This window comes from Polyodon spathula, chromosome 17, assembly GCF_017654505.1.
Source record: "Polyodon spathula isolate WHYD16114869_AA chromosome 17, ASM1765450v1, whole genome shotgun sequence".
NCBI classification, from domain to species: domain Eukaryota; kingdom Metazoa; phylum Chordata; class Actinopteri; order Acipenseriformes; family Polyodontidae; genus Polyodon; species Polyodon spathula.
In genome coordinates this window covers 5,557,456-5,573,356 of record NC_054550.1, presented here as the reverse complement: position 1 = coordinate 5,573,356, position 15,901 = coordinate 5,557,456, and the positions used below count along the sequence as shown (strand labels likewise).

Genomic DNA, 15,901 nt, shown 5'->3' with positions numbered 1-15,901 from the left:
CTAACAATATTATTCTTGTGAAATGTTATGATTACTACTTTTTAATAACTTCAATTCATATTTTACTGGAAATAACACTGCGAGCACTTTCAAATTTGATAAATAATTGAGAATAAGTGGCTGTGGCCTACGTCTGCTTTCACTCCCGGCGTGAGATAATCTCGTCGGTGTTTTTAATTTGAAAATACGGGACGCCAGGGGGCTCATTCTGAACTAGTTATTACATTTCTAAATTAAATATGGATATATCTGTACAGTGCGGGATCCGAAATATCTGTGACTCTTTTCAACCTGTCGATTAGTATTGTGGCCAAAAAACCTATATGCGTGTTGCATGTTATGACAGCTGTGGACTAGTCTCGACTAAACTTTCTTAAACAAAAAGAAAAGAAACATTCACAAACTGCTGTTTTTTTTTTTGTTTGTTTGTTTTTTTGTGGTTTAAAGATTAACAGTCAAATACTATTAAAAACAAAAAAACTACGTAAAGGGTCAGTAAGAGCTGACAAAGCCGAAAAAGACAGGACATTGTCAGGTAAGGCCGCCACTGCGCTCTTACTTCACCCATGTTCTGACAATGCTTTCCAGCACACCCTGTGGACTGGTACAGTAGGTGGGTTCACTTCACACAACATAGGTAGTCGCCGTCACTGGACAGGCGAGTGGGTTGCTGAGGATTCAAAAGTTCTCTGCAACAGCTCGGTAAAGTAGATATCCTTTAGAAGTTTTGAAGAGTCACTGTCTTTGTAATTAAAACCAAAACAACTGTGTCATTTGTTTAATCTCTTAGTTTTTGTAAGTATTCCAATAAAATTGTGTACTGTTCATTATACAATATATAGTAATCACAATCTATACCACAAAAAAATCTCTGACACGGATTCACTGTGACACTATTGTTTCGTTATAATAATGCTATAAATGTAACTCATAAGGGGAATGACTCGCTGTTAGTTTCAGTCATGATGTGCAAGATAGTTGAGCTAAAAGCAGATAGTAGGTGCTTGGGTAGCAGGTGTTTTTGTGTCAAACACTGTACAATCCACTAATGCTGAGGAATGGTCTTTGAAATGATGATTATGGGCTATACTGCAGAGCATGCTTTGCTGTTGCCTTATAAATACTGCCTTTAAATCCTGGTGATTTTATTTAAATTATTAAATATAATTATTGATATGTCCTTATTATATGCCCTTGATATTTTTTTTCCTCAGGTTATGAGTACTGAGTGATAGGAGGAAACACTGTGTGATGGCAGGACGGCCACATACTTATGACAGCAACTCCAGTGATCCAGAGAATTGGGATTGGAAAACACACAGCAGACCACGCAAACTCTACAAGCATTCAAGGTAAGTTAGGAACTCAAAAGTGTGTCTAACTAGGATGTAACTGGAGAAACCAGTTGACCAAAAAGTAAAATAAATCTTGACTCCTGACCGTTCTAATGCATCATATTAAATACTGTAAGAGCACACTGTAGGTTGTAGGTACAGTGCTGTATTTTCAAAATGGAACGTTTAATTTAATCTTTGTATAGAATGCAGAAAATAGGCTGTATGGCCATTTTTGTCCCCATTTCTCCCAAATTCTGTACCACTAAAATCCCATCAAGTTACAAATATTTGCCAACCAGAAAGCTGCTGCTGCTGTATGGTTTTACAGATTAATACATAACAATGATTACCTTTCCTTTAATAAACAACTGAAAATTCTCCCTCAATTGTTCATAGCTGTAGCCTTCAGTCTGAACTCAATATTAATGCTAATTAATACAAGGAAATAGATTAGAAATTGTGGAACCTTGTTACTAGAACATGATTGTAACAGAAACATGTAAAACCATATTCTTTGTTCTGCTCAGAATCCATCCCCAGAGGTATCTTTCTGGGAGCTCTCGGTAAAGGTTGTTAGTAGCTGACACACTGTAATATTATCTATGGCTGGAACAAAGTGTGCAGAAGTGGATGCTGTTAATTTAAGCTTGAAAGGTGAATGGTATCAATTTGTTGTGTCATTCTCAGTACAGTTGGATTTCTTAGCTATTGTTTGATGGCTTGCTTTTATTTACATGCTACTCAAATAATGCATTAAATTGAAATTGAAAAACAGGTGAGTGATATAATAATGTTCTGCATCATTAATTGTATAATCAAGTGAAAAATGTGCCTAAGTTCGTGAAGATATGAAATGTCTAGTAGGGAGCTCTAGGCATTTGACTTGTTTCATCTGTGCCATTTAAAAAAAAAAAAAAAAAAAAAAAAAAAATGTACTACATAATTCAGCTGCTGGATATAGTCTGGTAATCTGGTGGTGTGTGGGTGATATAGTCTTTAAATGGTTGATCTACATTAATTTTTTTTTAACAGATATTCTTGTTGCTTTACCTGCAGCTGTGTATTTCTGTATTTTTTTAAATTTAAGAGACACTTTTTTTTCACCAACAACGTGACTGACTGGCAGTTGAAGGTTCCGTAGTAGTTATCCTACTACTCTACGCTCTCCTCCTCAATTGTAAACAAAGCAAGCTTTTGCTCAGTGCTCGTCTGTAGCTATGACTGTGGTGCGGAGCTTCGAACTGGCGCTGCTGCGATAAGCAGGTGTAGGCTCCCTTGGCACGCCCCCCAGCCAATCAGGACCTCCTGATCAGCTCGGCTCTGGTCAAGCTTTCTTGTTTACCACAGCAGCAGCGTTTCGTTATTAGGGTCAATTCTAATCACAAAAAGGGAGAAAAGCATGTGCGAGTAATCGCAACTGGAAATGAGAAGCAGCGCCTAGTTGTAATGCTCTGTGTGACAGCTGACAGATGCAAACTGACTCCACACGTCGTTTTCTTATATGAGTAAATGCATCTTTATTTGATTTCTTTTTTCTTTTTTCTTGAAGTTGAGGATGGGAAATTTGGGCTGCATCTTAAATTCGAAGGAATGCGGTATTTTATATGCAATGTACAAGAGAGGAATTTTTAAAAGCAAAACTCACTGCAGTTTAATGATGCCTCCCGTTACCTGCTGTGCAGCTGTTTGTATTGGCTTGGCAGCTGCCTTCTACTTGCCCTTGGCTTGCAGAGCAGCAGCCCCCGTCAACTTTCCGCAGCTTGCTCTGGCAGTTTTTCACAAGCTGCAGTTATGGTGCCGGTTGGGGGCCCCTAATGCAGTCACACTGTCTTCAGCCAGGCTGCCTGTTTTTTAATGGATCTTTTGCGATGGCCTGTCTCTTTGTTCTGTATGTCTCTTGGCCTATCTTGGGGTCAAACTGGCCTTTTGAACAGATGAATGGAGTTGGTTCAAGGTGTTTAACTTCACTCTGCTGCTGTTTGCATACAATAAGCCTTGATAAAAACCCTGTGTTTTAGTGGAAGCCCAGTGTAAAAGGTTGCTGCTTGTTTGTCATGTGTCTGCCAGGCATTGGTGGTAGAGCTGCACTCTTCTGAAAGGTAACAGATTGTGTTTGTTTAAACTAATGCAGTTACATTATTACGTTGGACTAGTGTGGTACAACGAAAGGTAAGCATAATTGTATGGTGACTTTTTTTTTTTTTTTTTTTTTTTTTTTTTAAAGCAACGGGGGTGTTTTCATTAGTTTTTGCTTCTACTTAATATTTTTTATTAATATGACTGTGGTAGGCAAAATCGTGCTTCCTGTACAGAATGTAATGTTTGTCCACCTACCAGCTTTAAATACATTTCAAGAACAAGAGTAATAGCAATCATTAGATATACAGTTCGTACTGAAAAATGTGCAAATAATTTAGACATACTCGGTTTCTTTATATGCTTCAATATGCAGCTATGGCTAAAAGCATTGACTTTATCTAATAATTTAATTTTACTGAGTTGCATGGGGAAAAAGACAGATTAAATGATTGATTGAGTGTTTGAAACAACACCACTTTGGCCTGAATAAAAACATTTATAAAGACTGTCCATATATCTGTGTCTCGCACTTACATTTTTACAGGTGCATACTGTAGATATATATTGGATTATACTGAGGACTGTTTGTCTAGTCTTTTAATTAGATTTCAACACTACTAAAAGTCTTCAGGCCATGTAGAGATGTATATCCAATTAGATAATTTGCACTCCCGCGCACATCGGAGGATCCATTCTCATCTAATTAGTATTATTGACATCTGAGCTGGTAGAAAAGTGAGGTAGATGTGTTTTAGATAATATAGGAAATAGATCATTAAAAATTGGCTGGATTTTGTAGTGAAGCATTTGCAGAAAGAAAATACTTCAGTTATAAACTTAGTGCTTATTTGGCAGCATGTTTGTGATGCCCTCTAATGGAAAGAACTAAACATATTTTAATGCTGAGTAGTGAGTTGCATAACGATATACCAAAGAGAATTAACCAATATACCAAACTAATGTTGGGCTTTGACCAACAAATTCAACAGAAATTCTAGAATTATGACAAAAGCGCGTGTGTGCATCTAATTGTAAAAAGCCTTTTTTTTTGATACCTAAACTTTCAACAATAGCCCAGAAAGACTTGATTCATGTTTGTAGTTTCTTACCTCTGTTAAATTTCTGCCTGTGTGTTCTGCGCTTGGTAGTAAATATAATTCTTCATATGTCAGTAGAGAACTTATACATTTGTGAATAGCTTGCTTATTAGATCAGTTATTTAGAGTTTCATAATCTGGGTTCAAGGACTGTCTGTCAGTCATGTATACCATAGTTTGTTTTTTATATATATTTTATTTCTAGAGAACAGCTTGTCTACTCTAATTGTGATTTAACTTTACGAGGACATTATTAGCCCAAAATATTGAAAGTGTTTTAGAATGTTGGGGCATGCTGTCTGTCCCACTGGCTGCGTGTCTGTCTTATATTTTTACATGTGCAGATTTTCTGTATCTTGCTACTGATATCCCTAGTTTAGTATGTACAGTAGTGGCAGAGGATTTATGTCACCGATATACTTTATGTACAGTTCACTTTTATTACATTTAATCCAGGCTATATGATATAATTTTTTTTGGTGTTTCTGAGTTTCCTTCAGGACTACCAGTGTTGCATGCATTCTGAGAGATTCATATTCCTCTCTTTTGTCATTGATGTATTTTCTTTTTTTTTTAGTGTAGAAGTAATAAAGGGTTTTAAAATAATTCTTATTGTTGGCATATATAGGGAAATATATGGGGACATTTGCTTTCCAGAATTTACACAGCCTGACAATTGTCTTTACATTAAAAAATAATAATAATAATGCTTTTGCAATTTAAAGATGTTCAAGGTAATTGTATTGCCAGAGGACACCGTTTTGAAAAGCTGACAAAACCTGCATAAACTATGTACTCCCAGATCATCCGTGTTGAAAGTCATTTAGTTTTCAGCCTCCTCTGAGCCAGTCCTGATTTTTAAGTCCTATTTTTTTAAGTCCGATTTTCTGCATGGGTGGAGGAGTGGGCGGCCATGTTTTTAATATTTCATTACGATTTTGATAGAGGCTTCTGCAAACTCACAGACAAAAGAATGGCTGCACAGATGGGCCCTGGCAGACCTCCAGAAAAGCTTCTTGCTTTCTCTGTTTCTTTTTCCACTTGGATCCCTTTTTCTAAAGCTGGCGCTTCCTGCATCACCCAGCTGCGGCTGCTGTTTGGTGATGTAGTAATTGCAGGCAGGGACGCTGCTCACAGGAGGCTGAGGGGTCAAAAAGACGTCAGCAGTACTGCACTCCGCACGTCTGACTCCATGCCTGTGATTAAAATGATTTGTCTTTATACTACGAACCTCCCACTGCCTGAGCTGAATGACTTTTAATTTTCTTCTTGGAGGATTATTCTATTAAATAGCTCTCTAGCCTGCTCTAGCAATGCTGCAGAATGCTTTGGGGTGTGTAAACCTGAGAAACTTGCCAGGACAATAATATGAGTATCTCAGATATGAACTTTGAAAGTAATGCCCAAGGATGTTAAGACAGCTACCAAAGCTGCTTTTTTCAGAGTAGTGCATGTCTTTTGTGCTTTCATCCCTAAGTTCATTTTATGTTGCTTTGTCTTCAACCTGCAGTGCAAGGCAGCCGGGTACGTATTCTAACAATCGAATTGCTTGTGCTTCAGAGAATGTTTAAAACAATGTGTGTGTGTGTGTGTGTGTGTGTGTGTGTGTGTGTGTCTATATATATATATATATATATATATATATATATATATATATATATATATATATATATATATATATATATATATATATATATGTATGTATATGTAGTGACAGCTTTTAAAATTTAAGAACACTGTGCCCTTTTTATCTTTTAGGCATAGAGGAATGGACAGTTAGGGTCACTTAGGTAGGTAGATAGATGCTGTTTACCTATTTGAATTTATTTAAATAGAGAAAATATGTTAAACGCCTAACAATATAAAAAGTAAACCTCTGTACTAATATTGATGTAACAGCATGTGTAATAATATGCTATCTATTTAATTTCTTTTGAATTTAAATTTTTAGGAAAGCATTAAATGCTGTATATCATTATTTAAGTTACCGTATTCCTTCGAGTTTGAGACAAACTTTTTAAAACAAATTTTTCTTCTTAAAAATTGCCTGCGTCTTAAATTCGAGTACAGTATAATGATGTGGGTATTAAAATTGCTAACAAAAGTTGTGACTGCCTGAGTACACAAACAGCAACGTTGAAGGGTTCTGTAGTAGTTTTCCTGTGGAACGGACACTCTCCTCCTCAATGTAAACAAAGCAAGTTTTAGCTCACGCCCGCCTGTGTAGCTACGACTGTAGTGCAGAGCCTCGTACTGGTGCTGCTGCGTTCTTAAACAGACATACGCTCCCCGGGCACGCCCCCCAGCCAATCGGGGCCTCCCTATCAGCTCAGCTCCGGTCAAGCCTTCCTGTTTACCACAGCAGCAATGCAGCTGAACAAGCGACAGGCTCCTCCCTGTCACAAAGCATCATTAACTTCCTGAGGAATTTGAAGAGAAGCTTTTACAATTTCAGTGTTTTGTTGTTAGGCTTAGTTCGAATCAGACCCTTTCATTGTTCTGCTTGCCAGCAGCGCAGAACTGCCTCCATACGTCGTTTTCTGATATGAATAAAAGCATCTTTGTAAATGCATCTATTAGTTTTTAAAAAAAAAAAATTCAAGTTGAGGGTGGGAAATATGGGCTGCGTCTTAAATTCGAGGGTGTATTAAATTTGAAGGAATACGGTATGTTTAACACCAATTGTCTAAGCAAGTGTAAATGATACCTGTGCTTATTCAGGTGAACTTTTAGCTCATGAAATGGGTAGATTGCTGATGGAGGATTACTGAAGGTGCATGGGCTTGCAGCACCTATCAGTTGTGATTATCTGTATTGACTCATAAAATGAACTACAAATTGCAATTAAACTACATCTTATATAGATTACATCCTGTCTGGCAATTCATAAAGATCATTTGTTGGAAATGTTTACATTTCAATCTGGGATCCAAAACATTCGCACTTCAATAATTCTTGGAACGTACGAATTAAAATAAATGTAATCTTAGTCATTGTTCTACGTTTAACTGATATATTTGTGTTACTTATCTGATCATATCCACTATCCTATAGACATAGTAACTGTAAAGTATGTATCTGTTATAAGTCAGTTATTTATGTTGTGAAAGTCAAGTAATGTATTACCCTTATTTGTACCTTCATGGAGCTGCCAAAATTGTGGATCCAGCAAAATAAGTGAAAGTGTTTTACAGCTCAAGCTAGTTCTTCAGTACCAGCACATTCCTTGTAACATAATTCTAACTTACCCTTTCAGGTTGAATCACTTAACATACTGCTATTAAAGACTGGGTTGTTTGTTATAGAAAAACTGCAGTGTCTCTTATTCTAAAGTGAGCCACTGTGCTTTCAGGACCGGCTAATAAATGTAATGGTTTAAAACTATTGACACAGAGTGTTCAGTGCAATACGACAGTACAACATGGTTTTAACTACAGATCTGGAAAAATTTTATCTTAATGGATTGTGTATGAATTTTAATTGCTAGATGCAGTAATGTGTTTTTCTGGTGGGGCTGTATCAATTGAAGATCACTTATGACTATGGTTTCTGTGATTTAAATCGATTTTTCGATCGATTCCATTCCTCATTATATACATTGATTATAAATGCTGTATAATCGATTCAATAATTACATTTTTGTAATGCGCATAGTTAATAACGTTATTTAAGTTTGTCAACAAAAATGCACAGAACGCCCTGCCTTGCTATTTACAGTGTTTTTGCCAGACAAGCAGTGGGAATGCTGTTCTTTTCCTGCTCATGGTAACTAGCATCTGATTTGCTGGTCACATCCTACCAGTAAATCAATTTGGAAAATGCTTTGTAACTACGCCCCTCTGGGTATTTGATGTAAACAAACAAAAAAGCTCTCCGCCTTGAATCCAGAGCAGGACGACAGGCTTGTATTCCTGGCAAACAGACTGCAAGTAAATTGTGCACATTGAAGAAAACTGTCTATATATAGTTTCACCACTTTGGAGTTTAAAAATGAACTGTCATATAGTGAATATTTAACAATATTCAATAACGTTAAAATAAATAAACGATTAGTAGTGTTAAATACAATTTTGGAGTAACGATCAGCTTGACCTATAGCGAGTATGCATGTTGTGGTAAGTAAATCAATTATTATTATTATTATTATTATTATTATTATTATTATTATTATTATGTTTTAGGCAGGGATTTCCACATTGTGTGTTTCACAGAAGGTGAAGATTAAGTGGTACAGTATTAACAAGATGCAATGCGTAATACGTTAACTGTCACTGAATAAAAAAAAGACTTTTTTCATAAAATTGTCTAGTTTTTATATAGATTGCATTCCAGAGTACTGTAATCTGTTTGGTAGGCTTGTAACAGTAATGATTAAATTATTTGGGGGACCCCACAATAAGAAATCAATAATATTTTGGCTTTCTCATGGCTGAGACTGTCCAGTTTTCTTTGTCAAATTGAAACAAGTTTATAATCACATCAGGAACCTGGACTGATACACATAGCTTAATTAGAGTTTTTTTTTTTTTTTTTTTTTTTTCTTTTTTGGACAGTGTGGTTAATTTTTTTTCTTAATTTATCATTATGTTTACACAAAACAATGCAAAGGCTACTGACGGCAGCAATATGAATTGCAGAGTGCTATATCTAAATGCCAGTATATTTATCAAATGTGTCTCAAAACATTGGGATTTGTTTGAATGTTTTTTTTTTTTATTGTTCCTTTTAAACTTACTGTGTTACATTTTTTATTTATTTTAAATTAAGCATTTTAACTCTAGTGATCGATAATTGTCATTAGAATTTGCTTGATAATGATGTCAACATCAGGGTTCGATTTACAATGCTAGTGCTTTACAGTAAACGTTTTCTTTTATTCTAGCAAATAAAATTGGATTCTTTTTTTTATTATGTTAAACTTGCTTTAGGCTTGTTGCAAATGTTGTGTTTGTATTTAACAGCAATGATATTAAAATAATCACGTTGGAGGGAGAGGAATGGAGTGAAAATGTATGTGGGCGGTACAATCATCGATATTTATTAGAACGATTTTATTTTGTGTGCTCAATTAATAGATTGCTATTTTGAGGCTTAACTGACAGCCCTACTCCTGACTTGAAGAGCATTTGCAATGCTTTCACTCAGTTTCTCTTTTAATATTTGCAGTGGCCCATCCCGTGCATCGAAGCTAGATTCTGATCTGTCAAAGATGAGTCTGCATGGCGCTAGTGGAGGCTATGACAGGTCAAGAGATCGGCGGAGGTCAAGTGACCGATCCCGGGACTCTTCACATGAAAGAGGAGAGAGCCAGTTGACCCCATGCATAAGGAATGTCACCTCCCCTACTAGGCAACACCACAGTGGTAGGTGCTTTGAATAAAAACCAGTATCTGAAGCCCAAAGTAGTTTTTCATGGGCAAAAAAGATACCTATGTTGAAAGCTATTTCTTTTGGATACAATTACCAGTAACTTCTTATTTCTGTAGGACAAAAGCACAACTACGTGATTTATAGTCTGCAGGTCTAAAATCTGTCTCCTTTGATGCCTCAGTGCCATTTTATTTGTCTGTCGGTGTGTTCAAACCATACAAACAAGTTTATGAACACATGTTTTCATCTCTCTGGTTGTGAATACACAGTGAAACACGGTTTTGAGGTCACTGTCAAATATGTACCAGCCGAACCAGAGAACATTATTACATTATTATAATATTATCCCAGACCTGTCGTACTGATTCTGTATTTCAGATCGTGAAAGGGAGCACAACTCTTCATCTCGGCCCACCAGTCCCCGTCCTCAGAAAGCCTCTCCTAACGGCTCCACTGGTAGTGGTGTCACCAGCAGTAGAAACAGCAGTCTGTCCAGCACAGAGGGGAACTGTAAGGCTGTTGGGGTTGGGGAGATGGTGTTTGTTTATGAAAATGCAAAGGAAGGCGCAAGGAACATGAGAACCTCGGAACGAGTAACGCTCATTGTGGATAACACTAGATTTGTAGTAGATCCTGCCATCTTCACCGCACAGCCTAACACTATGCTGGGAAGGTACGTATTGGAATTTTTTTTTTAAGCTGTACTTTTTGGTTTATAATTGAGAAACACTGAAGGTCATGGCTTTAAATTCCCTATGTCACATCATGTTGGGGTAATGGCGCAGTCTGCTTATTACACTGACTGTTAGTCTATCACATAGTGTATGTTTTTACATATCTAGAGATAAGGACATTACTGAGATTTATATAATGTGATATAGTGTATCGTAATATATGGGTATATGGCTGTGTGTGTTTTTTATTTTATTTTTATAGATAGAACTCGATTTTTGTTATTGTTATTATTATTATCATTCTTCTCTACGACATCTCAACCCATCATCATCATTCTTATATCTGACAGTATATAATCTGACAGTACTGTACATTGTTAATTTATATAACATTTTAAAAGATGATTTGTTCTCTTTTTGGCAGAATGTTTGGCTCTGGCAGGGAACACAATTTCACGCGTCCTAATGAGAAAGGAGAGTATGAGGTGGCAGAGGGAATCGGCTCCACTGTGTTTAGAGCTATTCTGGTAAGCATGGTTACAAATAGAACAAAAACTGTTATTGCTTCTCCGTGTCCAATACATTTGACATTGAAATAGATGTCAGAACTTACCCAGAGCAGTGAAGTGCCCCATGTAATTGCTAAATATGAACTTATTCTTCTACTCCCAGTAATTCAGTGGCTGGTGAATGTTGTGCTGCTTAGAACCATTTTTTGAAGATAAATAATAAAGTTTAAAAAGCACAATCCACCTGGCTGCATTTGTATCCACTGTAGTGCCAGTAAAGACCTAGAATCTCTAACGTTAGACTTAGACTGTAATCCATACATCTTCGTGGTACTTGGAGATCAGAGGATTCACAATTCCAATTCAGGTTCCATTTATGTTGCTGTATTTACTGTTGCCACTTATCTCAATCAGTGCTTCTTCCATACAGTAAAGTGCATTGAGTTATACTGTAGACTCTCAAAAAGGAACAGTTTTTATAGAGACAAATTATTTAGACACAAAGCCAGTAAAACCAAACAATTCAGACAATATTGCACTGAATGACTGCCCTTGCAGCATCCTCCTTAAAGCTGAAATACCGTGGAAAAACTGTTTTCTGCTATTGCCTTAAGAACCGAGATTGTACAGATTAAAAGAATTAAAAGAAATATTGTACAGAATACTGCTTAAACTTAAACCCATCCCAGATTATTTATTTATTTATTTATTTATTTATTTATTAGTAGGCAGTTTTATCCAGGGTGATTTACAGTTGTTGCAAAATATCACATTACAGATAAGAGCAGTTATGAAGTACAATTGTCAGTGGTAAAGTAAGAGCAAATTTAAATGAGAGTAAAAAAACACAATTATGTTTGAGAGCTATTTCAAGTAAAAGCAGTTAAACTTCTAGTAAAACAGTTTGCTTATAAGACAAGTAAATGGATAAGAATGATTTCAAATTTCAAAGAGCAATTACAAAAAATGTGAGTACAGTTACCTTTAAGAGTAAAATCAATTACAAAATACAGAAAATTGCTATAATTGAGAGCAGTAGTAGAATACAGCAGAGCAGTTGCGTGCAAGTATAAGATGATACAAGTGCATGGGTTTATATTGTGTGTACTGTACGTGGTAGTATATGGTAGTGTCTTTTTTGATCATATCAGAGGAGGCATGCATTTCTTACACATTAAACACATTGCATTGCAGCTAAACTGGATTCTTCTGCAGGACTCTTCTTGGCTGAATCATTTCTTTAAGACTGTAACAGAGGGAAAACTGTAACTGTAACAAGGGAAAAATAATAATTAGTGCTACTGCCATTTGCTTTTAAGTAAAGGACTGTGAGAAATGCTTTGGTAATGGCCACATGTTTGTTTTCTGTCTTTAACTGGCAGGATTATTATAAATCTGGGATAATCCGCTGCCCTGATGGAATTTCTATTCCAGAGCTGAGAGAGGCATGTGACTATCTCTGCATCTCCTTCGACTATAGTACTATCAAGTGCAGGGACCTGAGTAAGTATGGCTTTTATAATTCACTTCAGAAGAAAGATATATTGTAGAACACTATCGGGTCTAAACAGCAGACTGTGCCTTTACTAACTGTGTTGCTGTTGGAAAGAAACATTTTCACTTTTTCTGAAAACAAAGTAAAAATTGTATGTCTGAAGCAGTTCTGGTACTTTTCAGATATATATACTTTATTGATTTATGAGTAGAACTTACACTCCTAAATATTGTGTTTGGAAATTTTTTAGTAATTTGCATACTTACTGATACAAAATGAAATAGGCAACGTTACTAGCAAAAACAATTGAATTAGTAACAAACTTTTCCAGCTTATTCTGTTGTTCTTTATAGAAACAGGCTGTCCGTTGCTGACCTTAATCTTTTACTGTTGGTTTGTAGGCGCGCTAATGCATGAGCTCTCCAACGATGGAGCACGAAGGCAGTTTGAGTTTTATCTGGAGGAGATGATCCTGCCACTGATGGTAACCAGTGCCCAGAGTGGGGAGAGAGAGTGCCATATTGTCGTGCTGACAGATGATGACGTTGTCGACTGGGATGAAGAATATCCTCCACAGATGGGAGAAGAGTATTCACAGAGTAAGACGTGATTGAATTGATATACTTGCCTCAGAAGTGGCACGGAATCTATTTTAAATAACAACAGACAGTTTTTATACATTTATTTTGCATTCTGTCTTGAAGCTTTTTTTTTTTTTATTTAAAAGCACTTTTCAGAAAAAATGGTGCATATTTATTTATTTTTACCATTACCAACAATCAGTATAAAATAAGCATAAAAAATATATGTGCAAAATAATAATTTGTATGTTTTTCCTTTTTTTTCCAGTAATTTACAGCACAAAGTTGTATCGGTTCTTCAAATATATAGAAAATAGAGATGTTGCCAAATCTGTTCTGAAGGAACGAGGCCTGAAGAAAATCCGATTAGGCATTGAAGGTAACATTAGTTATATAACTGAGATAGTCGGATAGTTTGCAGGTACAGATGGGAATATGTGGTGCTCCTGACACACACTGGAAGCAATTCTAAGGTTTTCATCCATTCAGTAATTTAGTTTGCAAGAAAGTCTAATGATTTACACAGACTTGAGTAACTAGATTTGTTCAGTGAACATTTTGAATAAGGAGATGCCACTTGGGGGTTTCTGCTGTACACTGCCTGTTTGCAGAGATAGTTGCTATGCTTCTGGATGGGAGAAGATGAGCTATATTTAAACACAAGTGCAAGTTTGCAACGTTTGCTTCGGTACGAAATTATACAACAGAAAGGGAACAATTACTATTCTGGAGTCAGGAATACAACTAAGAGCAGCAATATGCAATGTCACAGTATTGCTATTTTCTTGAGCTTTTCAGTCTTTGGGTCCGGAGCTAGCTCTGTGTCAGACATTTATTAAGTTATACCTTGCTGTCTTGTACGTTTACTATATTTCATTTATTTTCTTAGGGTTTAAAACAATTATTGGGACTGGCATTCCTTCTAGATAACAGTGGAGGTTTAATACAGATATGTGGAATTTAGGAAAATGAATAATGATCTATTTTCCATATGCAGGTTACCCCACATACAAAGAAAAAGTGAAAAAGAGGCCAGGTGGTCGCCCAGAGGTGATTTATAATTATGTCCAGAGACCCTTCATCAGAATGTCTTGGGAAAAGGAGGAAGGGAAGAGTCGGCATGTGGATTTCCAGTGTGTGAAGAGCAAATCAATCACTAATTTAGCCGCGGCTGCAGCGGACATTCCCGAAGACCAGCTGGTGGTGATGCACCCCACCCCACAGGTTGATGAACTGGATATCCTTCCGATTCACCCCCCACCAGGCAACAATGATCCCGATCCTGATGCGCCGTCTCCTGCTGTCTGAGGAAGACCTACATCTTGAAATCACAGCATGCTGCTGTCAGAGGAATTCGAGTGGCACCGCTGCCTTAATAGCTCACAGTTCATCCACAGCCTTAGATGTTCAGTTAAATGATGTGACACCAAAAAATGGATGCGTTTTAATTTACCACTGTTTTATTTCCAAAGGAGTAAACTGGTTCATTATACAAAACTAGGTACAGCAAGTGGGTTGGTGGGGGGAGGAAAAATAATGTAGGCTTTCATACTTGATTCTCTTGACAAGCCCACTGTTTTCAGCGCAGTCTGGCAGCATTAAGTGTTTACCGGTTGGGGCTATTACATTGTTTGGTGCTTTTTGTGTTTTCAGTTGGCTTTCACTTGCAAAGTTTTGAACATTTACATGTATCTGAGGAGGTGAAGCTCAATAATACAAAACGCAAGACAATTGAGCACTTATTAAAAGAACAGCATAATAGTGATGCGTGGGGTTTAACTGATTGGTTTCAGGGTTGTTGTTTTTTTTTATATGCTTTTAAAGATGTATTCAGCTTTTAATAAAGAATTCAAAGGCATGGGGTTTTGGTGTTTTGCTTTTCTCAACAAAATTTACAAACATATTTGGTCTGTTCTACTTATTAGTATACGTTTTTTAGATAGGATCCATTACATATTATTGTTAAATTGTAATCAGGAAATGATTGTTCTGTATTCTGTTCAAGTTATGCAACCTATCTGCTGTGAAAAAGTGTTACAAAAACTTAAACCCACTAGATGGCACTGTTGTGCCATATGCTTCTCTGGTTCCTTATAAGCAATGGCATGCTGATTTGGAATGGTCTTGTTATGGTGCTGTAGATGGCGTCGGCGTGATGCATTGATACTGTGAGTAAGCAGTCGGTGATTATTATTCCAGTCTACCTTGACTATCTAAGTGTCTGTAGCTATAATGCTGAACTAATATTTTTAAATTCTATTTTATTTAGATTTCCCTCATACTTTCCAAGAATGTAGATGTGTTAAGCAGTGATGGTATAAAATAATCCCTGAATGTTTTCAGTTGAGCAGACCTGGTCACAAGAGTAAGTGTGCTGTTTTCCTCTTACTGACCCAGATAGGCAGCCGACCACACACGGAGAAAAAGGATCTCACAACCGCAATACTCCTGTCACCTAGCAACTTGTGATCATAAGTGGGGGGAAAATATGTCAATGTATTCATGTCCACGTTTTCTTGATAAAAGCTTGAATGCATTTTAAAATTGCCAGCTGTGTCTTGTAAAATTGGAAATGATGTGAATAAGTACCAGCAGACCTATTATATAAAAAATATATAGATGGATACCTGTGGGTTGTTCTTTGCTGGGCTGTGCTTTAATGCATTTAAATGGACAGCTGTGTCCAGAAGATCAAATACAATCTTGCTGAATATTTTACTAAATGGTACAAAAAGGCAGAACTGTTGCTTTATGGTGAA

The 15,901-nt window shown here is 36.5% G+C and overlaps 1 protein-coding gene across 1 annotated transcript in view; it reads left to right on the top strand.

Moving 5' to 3' along the window:
• The window catches only part of LOC121330167 (BTB/POZ domain-containing protein 10), a 15,456-nt gene extending 456 nt beyond the window's left edge, over positions 1-15,000 (top strand). The window contains exons 2-9 of the mRNA XM_041276484.1: positions 1,215-1,352; positions 9,680-9,876; positions 10,262-10,556; positions 10,982-11,084; positions 12,449-12,569; positions 12,963-13,160; positions 13,411-13,521; positions 14,140-15,000. Of these exons, the coding sequence (XP_041132418.1) occupies positions 1,252-1,352; positions 9,680-9,876; positions 10,262-10,556; positions 10,982-11,084; positions 12,449-12,569; positions 12,963-13,160; positions 13,411-13,521; positions 14,140-14,450 (1,437 nt within the window). The 5' untranslated portion in view covers positions 1,215-1,251 and the 3' untranslated portion in view covers positions 14,451-15,000. The remainder of the gene's footprint in view (positions 1-1,214; positions 1,353-9,679; positions 9,877-10,261; positions 10,557-10,981; positions 11,085-12,448; positions 12,570-12,962; positions 13,161-13,410; positions 13,522-14,139) is intronic.
• Positions 15,001-15,901: the final 901 nt, after the last annotated feature.